This window comes from Vanessa cardui, chromosome 14 (assembly GCF_905220365.1).
Source record: "Vanessa cardui chromosome 14, ilVanCard2.1, whole genome shotgun sequence".
Classification (NCBI taxonomy): Eukaryota; Metazoa; Arthropoda; class Insecta; order Lepidoptera; family Nymphalidae; genus Vanessa; species Vanessa cardui.
Genome location: NC_061136.1, coordinates 2,701,246 through 2,709,474, shown reverse-complemented (window position 1 = coordinate 2,709,474; position 8,229 = coordinate 2,701,246). Strand labels below are relative to the sequence as shown.

General features: G+C 31.9%; 2 protein-coding genes across 2 annotated transcripts; both read left to right on the top strand.

Annotated features, from left to right (window-relative positions):
* The first annotated feature begins 754 nt into the window (after positions 1-754).
* On the top strand, positions 755-3,177 carry LOC124535274. Its single transcript, XM_047111420.1, has one exon. The coding sequence runs from the start codon at positions 892-894 to the stop codon at positions 1,966-1,968; it is 1,077 nt and encodes a 358-aa protein (XP_046967376.1). The 5' UTR covers positions 755-891; the 3' UTR covers positions 1,969-3,177.
* Positions 3,178-5,496: 2,319 nt separating this feature from the next.
* On the top strand, positions 5,497-7,889 carry LOC124535302. The gene has a single exon (XM_047111479.1). The coding sequence runs from the start codon at positions 5,666-5,668 to the stop codon at positions 7,235-7,237; it is 1,572 nt and encodes a 523-aa protein (XP_046967435.1). The 5' UTR covers positions 5,497-5,665; the 3' UTR covers positions 7,238-7,889.
* Positions 7,890-8,229: the final 340 nt, after the last annotated feature.

The window sequence follows — 8,229 nt, the reverse complement described above, 5'->3', positions numbered from 1 at the left end:
TCAAACTTATAATTTAAAACCTAATCAATATTCAAAATTGACGGTTTCAAATCTTGGTATTCTGCATACGCCTCATTCTCTACTTGAATGGTAAAACTCAAAATTAATAATTAATAATTTTTTGTACTTACTTTTTATAACATACACAGTAACTAAACAAATATAATATATAATAATAATATTAAAATCAGTTCTCAAACATAGTTTACATTTGTTTTCATTTAATTTAAATCATTTCAAATAATTACATATATATCTTGTCTGGTAATATATATTTTAATGCACTATTTATACTGTACGTGTAAGTTTATCTACAATCGTTTTAAACAAGATGATTTGAAATTTAGCTCTACATGATTATTTAACCAAACGATTAACATCAAACTTTAAAAGAGAATGAGGAGCTAAATAAATTCTACTTGAGTTAAATATTTTTTATATAAAGTAAATCTGGCATCAAAATGTATTCATTGTAATTTTTTGTATACAGATAGTTACTTATAGGTAGTATATGTAATGTCCGTTACGAGATTTGTGATAAACATATGTAATAGCGCCCCCATATTTTTCTAAAAGTTGTTTATTGACATCGCCTTTGGAAAATTTTTGATGAATTCATAAACTGCGAGCATAGGATGTTTTTAATCTTTCTACATTTAAATTAATAGATTATTAATTACATATTTTGAAAAAAGAATTACATGTACCAAAGAGTAAGGTATGCTTGAATTGTACCGTTTGTACGTCAAAGTCAGCTGCTCTCGGAATATAGATCTATCGACGTCAGTCAATGTCAAATGATATAGTGAATAATGCTATTTTAAAAAAAATAAGTATTTATATGTACGTCCAATGTTATTATAAATCGCCGTAAATATATATACGGAAAAAATGTTTACACTAGGGGGTCAACGGATCTTACATAAGTGCCTCAAGATTTTGAGGTTAACGATAGTAGATTTTAGCAGTTTACCCGATATTAAGACATTAAATCTTGTAAGAACGGTCGAAAAGACGATAGAAAATAACACGAGTATTTTTATTGAAAGCCCTATTCATGTGAAGGTGCAACCTATCGACGTGAATGATATAAAGGCACACAATAAACTGACTATGACATTGTACAGTCAAGGAAAGGATACGAACGATTTTCAAGTAAAACAGACTTCGAAGCGACTTGAACTTCTAAACAAGAACACTTCGCCAGATCGCAATGATGTATGTTTAATACAAGTTCCATATAAATTAAAGGTACAAGTAACAGCTACTGAAAACGCGTCGGTACATTTAGCGAAACTAGAAGCTGAGGAATTCGTGGTTAAAACTCAAAAAGGTTCTGTAAATGTTGCTGATTTGAAAGCAGACAATATCAAAGTAGAAAGTGCATCTGGAGATGTACTAACAGATGGGAGATTACAGGCCAGCAACATTGAGTTGAAGACGGGAATAAATGGAGCTATCAAATGTCACAGTATAATGGCAAATAACTTCAATGTATCATCACACGCAGGACATATCTCTGTCAAGTCCTGTTACAGTGACAAATCACATTTCACAACATTAATGGGTAATATTAAACTTGATAACTTACACAGATCTGTTAAAATAGATGTCATACAGAAAGGCAACCTCTACATAACTGGATTTTCGGGTAATCTAGAAGCTTCCTTGAAAAGTGGAGAAGTATTCATGCATGCAGCACAGCTAACAGAAAAAAGTAGTATATTTATACATGAGAAAGGCAAAGTTGAGTTATTGGTACATGATATACTAAAAAACTTACCAGCAACTAATCTCATAGCAGAAAAAATCAGAGTCGATGATAAAATATTGAAACTTGGCAGGTTTATGGATGATTCTCATCCAAAGAGGTTCAGATATGAAAAGGAACCTCAAAATGAATTACATATAGTATGTAAAAATGGATCAATTGAATTGAAAGACACAAACTTACCATTCTTTTTGTAATTCTATTATATTATATTATTCTAGGAACCTCCTAGTCATTGTGTATGAAATAAAATGAACAATATTTATTTTAATATGGTGTTAGTTACATTTTAATTGCATTTCACTGAATATAGATACAACTTTTGACAATTTTATTAATTAAGTATGATAGATATATTTATATTTTTCTTCCAAGCATTAATGACTATTTAAATAATGAAATATTCAGAAGCATTTAATATATTTAAAATAAGTCTTCAATATATATTTATTTTAAAATGTTTGCCATAGAAAATGTCATTTCATCTTTCTTGCTTGGTGATTTATTATATCTTAATTATTAATTAATTGAAATTGTGAGCCATCTAATGGCAACACTTTATGGCTTTACTACCCCAATAGTAGTCGTCATTATAAACAATTGGACAATCATACACTATATGTAGCAAGCTAGCTAGCTATATTAAGCAAGTTTTCTGCTTGAGAATCAATACTATGATATTGTATAAATCTACTGGAATTGTATTGTTAATATTTAAATTTGTTTTATAATATATTATGCCAAATTATAGATAATAGATTTATTGTTATTGTAGATTAAAACATTTGTATGAATATTTAATAAAAATAATGTTATTAAAAAATAAGCATTTAAAAGTTGCATTAATAGAGTAGATAAAAGTAATTAATAGTTATTTAATGAAAAGAAAAATAGAAAGTTATGAATACATGCCTATTTATATTTTAGTTTTCTGAATTAAAATACAGCAAAAAAATCGTAATGTATTTATTTTCGTCATTTTGCTTCCTTCTTTGCATTGTGATATTTGGTTCCTAATTAGTTTCGTATGGTAAGTATACTTACATTAGTAAATGAGCTGTTAATTCTTATTTGTGTGAACTTTGGACATGAAGATTTGAATTTTTTTTAGATACAAATAAAAATAACTCAACTTCATGTGCTATGTCGAAAAATAAAACATATTTTTATTGAATAAAGCATGAAATTTTATTAAAAATCCATAGAAAAATACTATGTATAAATCCGTTATTGTCGATTTAAATACTACAAACACATTATGATTAAAACTTTACTACATGTTTATGTTTATTTTAAAGACTATAAAATTTAATGAACGACTTTATAAAGTTTACATGTTTATAACATATTAATACTATAATAATAATAATTACTAATAAATCATTGTGGTGATTGACGACTATTAAAGCTGTGTTGATCATTTTATAGATTAGAAAACTGTTTTTTTTTTTTTTATATTACTTTTACTGTTGGATACTTGAATTCGTGTAAATATACTAATAAAATATGAACCTCATATTTTTTTAGATTTATGCATCGTGATTAAATATCTAAGAATTAGTAGTGAACTAGTAATTATTGGCAATTATTTTTTTTGTTTTTTAGTTTTATAAATTCTTGTCGTTGCCGCATAGATTGTTACGGACTTGTATTATTATTGTTTATTTAAACGACACAATTTATGTAATAATAAAAATATCTGTCTATGTATTTAATATTTATATTGTCGTTATTAGTAATATCAATGATAGTTGAATGTTAAAAAATAAATAAAAATAATGTTAAATACCTGCAACTTTAAAATTATTATACTTTTCTTTAAACACATAATAACCAATTCGTTTTGTAAATAAATACTTTACAAATAAATATAAAATATATATAAATAGGACGCATAATAATATAAATATAATTTTATGTATGCCTAATTTACCCTAAATTAGGTGTTTATAACATTAGATGCGCTTCCCAAGATATACTTATTTTTGTATCTACAATTTTGGATCCAGATTCTAAGCTTCTACGTTATATAAATAAAAATGAAATAATACAATTTGTTAAAGTAGACTCATAACCCTTATGAATGTTCTACTAAGAAGAACCGGAAAGAGACTCAGTAATTACTCTTTTCCACCACTTTTAGTATAGAGTCTGTAAATAAAGTGTAATTACTTTGATATCCTGCCAACAAAACATCAAATACTAAGTCTACGCTTTATATCTTTAATATAATCTTGTAATGAGTAGTACGCCTTATTTAGCATTATTTGATATGAGCTTTAAATTTTCACTAAGGCGCGCCACCCACGTTAAATATTTTTATCGACGTTCATTAGAGCATCAATATGATATATGACAGACAACGCAATGTTGGAAAAATATGCTAAAAAGGGTAATTTTTTTCTTTTTAGTAAAATAATTTATCAATAATATAAACTCATTTTTAGTTTTTTGTCGTGTATATCTACTCTTAGTTTTCTTATACACTAAGACAATTTGTAAGAACGAGATTCTCTTTGACCATGTGAGTTTCCTTATTGCGGTCATGAAATGCACTTCGTTATTCTACTCATCATAATATGCATGAAGCAATCGTTCATGGATTTTCATATGAAAATGATTTGTGAAAACGTGGTTGGTTTGAATTTTATTTTTGAGTTAATACTACCCAAGTATGTACTGACAACTCGTACCATAACACACATCAATATTGTTCTGTTGCAGTTTGAAGCGCGATGGAGCCAACGATAGGTATTAGGTAGCCGCGCTGGTTACTGACGCTAGGGGTACTCGAGGCCCGGAGCGGAGAATTAAAAAAAAAAGTATTAGCACTTTAGAAAATGTTTGTCTTCCACAATATGAATAATATAAAAAAAGTCCTTATGTAACAAATGGTTATTTGTTGATGTTTTCAAAAAGTGCTGAAACTATTGCAATAAAACTTATATGGTTACACTTCTGGAGCATGATATATCAAACAAAAACATAACAAAAGATATGTTTAGTGAACCTGTACTTGTCTTCATAAAAGCTACGAAGAGGAGAATAAATCCATATAGTAATGTTGAAAGAACTATTTCCTAACTCCTAGTAATTGAGGACTTACACCTACCATCATCAGCTCAGCAGTATGACATTATGATTGTCAGAAGCAAATACCAATATAACTTCAGAAAATATGTAAAACACGGTACATATCCCTATAAAATTTGAGGGTTCCCTTCGATTTCTCCAGGATCCCATCATCAGATTCTGATATCCTCATCATGGTACTATTCCAGGAGTATCTTCTTCTAACTAAAAAAAATCATCAAAATCAGTTTATAAATACCGAAGTAATCGGCTAACAAACATAAAAAAATATACGGGTCGAATTGAGAACACTCCTTTTTTTGTAGTCGCTTAAAAATACATCACTGTCATATCTGTTTTGGTGGAGATTCCTGTCTTTGACATCACGCTATATAGCTTTACACTACAAACCTAAGGGAGTAGCCAAGTAGTAGTTACTATAAAGTAATTACCTACATACCGAAGATAAATTTAAAATCCTTAAGTTTAAGTTTTCACATCCCTAAAATATTTTCCACGATTAGACGCCTAATTAACTAATTATTTGTTTAATTTGTTCTCATAAGTCACACTATAAATACAAAATAAAATGTTTGCACTCTACAGTTTACGCTCAATTCTTAGACCGTTTGGTAGGCGAGAAGTGAATTTGATTTACATTTAGAAGTTATAAAATTAAAAATTTACTTCTAAAGTGTGTTAAAGTAAAGTGAATAATTTAATAAACTGCCAAATAATAAGGGAACCATAAGATTTAAATATTCACGTAGATTATGCTAGTTATTTATTTTTTAACTAGGTAACAGTTAATTGGGTACAAAGATGATTCGAACAGAGAACGCAGGCGATCAAGATAAGGGCAGTTTATATACGCAGGATTGCTGCGCGCGCGCCAGTCTGCCGATGCCAGTCGCCATGCCGGCCTGTGCGCCTGAGTACCGCCTCATGCGGTCCGCTACCGAACTTGTACTCTCTCCGCGCGTCAAGAGATGTTCGCATCCACCGCCGACATTTACGACATTGCGGCGTTCTTTCTCTTCAACGTTCTCTCTTATCCCAGAAGAGCGAGCCGTTCCACCTGAACACCCACCGTCTCTGCCGCGACTGATTCAAATTTTGACATGGATTCCCAGCCAATTTCTACGACCTGTCTTCGCCCTCTTCAGGTTCATCGCTCATCCAGCCTGGAAACAGATATTAGTTGTGTTACCCACGTTATGGATAGCAGCATCGCTTTTTATATTTTGGAAGTGTGTTCAATGCCCTATCGGATTTTTGAAAATGGTCGCAAGTGCAATCTCCAGGAATGTCGACAATAAGCGGACCGTTCTCATTAGCGGAGGGAGTTCTGTTCAAGCTCTTCATCTAGCCCGAAACTTTCACTCTGCCGGAGCCAAAGTGATTGCTTTTGAAGTAGAGGGACAATTTACCTTATTGAAGTATTCTGCAGCAGTTCACAAATTCTATACTGTTCCGCGGCCTAATCCAGCAGATCCTTTGGCGTATGCTAGAGCCTTGAAGGAAATAGTGGAAAGAGAATCAGTTGTGTTCTACATCCCTGTCAGCTCAACGACCCCAGCGTACTATGACGCGCTAGCTAAACCTCATTTAGAAGTGATAGGTTGCCAATGCTTCGTACCGAGTGCGCGGGATGTGATTACTTTGGATGATCCGTTGGAATTGATACGAGTGTGCCGTGCCGCAAGCTTGCCTACACCTCAGTTCTGGGTTGTAACTAGTGAAGAGGATGTAAGGGCGTGGTACGACAACGGTACGGCAAAAGAAGGCCGTCATTTTATTGCTAGTGCTGGTGCACGAGGTGCAAGGGATCGATTACGGTTCGTTATGCCAGAAGACAAGGCACATTTTAGATTTCCACGGGAAATAAGTGTTGAAAAGCCTTGGGTTATTGTGAGGGAACCAAAAGGGGAAAGGTTTGTAACTTGTACCACTTTAAAAGAGTCACGTGCTGTTAATAATGTAACGTGTCGCGTAGATCCTTCAAAGAAGGGCCTCGTACCGCAAAAGGATGACGAAACGGACGCTTGGGTTCAAAGATTTGTTACTTGCCTTTCACCATCAAAACCTATGACAGGACATATATCGTTCAGATTAGTACGTGAAGAAAATACAACGAATGGTAATGAAAGCAGAATGGTCGCGATTGGAGCACGCGTTGGGGTGTCTTTGCCGTACTTGTGCCAAGGAACTAGGAGATGTGGTCATAACGCGACCATGGGCAAGTTGCTGAATACTGTGCTAGACACACGTGAGGCATTGTTCGCATTTTGGGATCCGTTACCTTATTGCGCATACTACCAATCTCGATCGCCTGATGAGCGTAGGCCACCATCGCCAGAGCCCTGCAAGACTCCACCAAATGTACCTCTTTGAAAGCCTCCTGCGTGGCTGATATGCCTCATATAGTCGCTAAGGTGATTATTTATTAAGACGCTCGAGTACCTGAAGAGTGCGTGAGTGCAAGGTTCTGATTCTGTCCTCGGAGTCACGCTCTCTGTATCAGTTGTCCTCTCGCTCGGACGACCAATAAAAGGTCGTGGAGTCAGAGGACGATATTTTTTCGTAACTACTAAGTAGATATTATATATGACTACGACGAAGTTTTATGATACTATATAGACTTCTTATTAATTGCATGGATTAATATTGTATGTCTATTCTTTTGTATAAGGAAAGAATATATGAAAATGGTATAATAAATAATTTATTAGACTGTTTTGTTTTGTATTTTTATAAAAATTGTCTGTATGTATATTTTTTATGACTATTTAAATGTTACTCAAAAGTGTAATGTATGTTGTAAGATGCGTTGTTTTTATGGAAGATGTTTGTATAATTAACAATTAGTATGTAAGGTTTTTCTTGTGAGATCAAAATGATATGCACCTAGGTTTAAGTCAAAATCGTATCATGAAATGTTTTTTTATACCAAATAATAACAATAATTATATCGTACTGTTATAAGACATAAAAATGTATCCCATTATTTATTCTTGTTTTATTCAATAAAATTGCAGGAATATTACTTTCTCTTTTATTAATAGAACCATTTTCGAACGACACAATATCCTTAACTAAATTAGTAAAGTAGTAGTAAGTAAAGTTATTAATTGCTTTAAAAAATTCAATCAATTAGGGCGCATAAGCAAAGTAGACTAATAAGTCTACAATAATAATTAATTAGATAGCGTCCGATAGCATAATACCTACTGAATTAGTGCGATAATTGTGGAATCAAATATGAAATTTATAGTAGGAAAGTTATAATAATATGCTATAAAAATATATTTCTAGAGTAAGACAAACAATTTTGACAATTGAATGAATCTTAAAGTTTTATATAACGTGTCATATTTAAGCTCAAT

Coding starts and splice junctions, on each gene's coding strand:
- LOC124535274 (XM_047111420.1), top strand. CDS start 892: ATGTTTACACTAGGGGGTCAACGGATCTTACATAAGTGCCTCAAGATT.
- LOC124535302 (XM_047111479.1), top strand. CDS start 5,666: ATGATTCGAACAGAGAACGCAGGCGATCAAGATAAGGGCAGTTTATAT.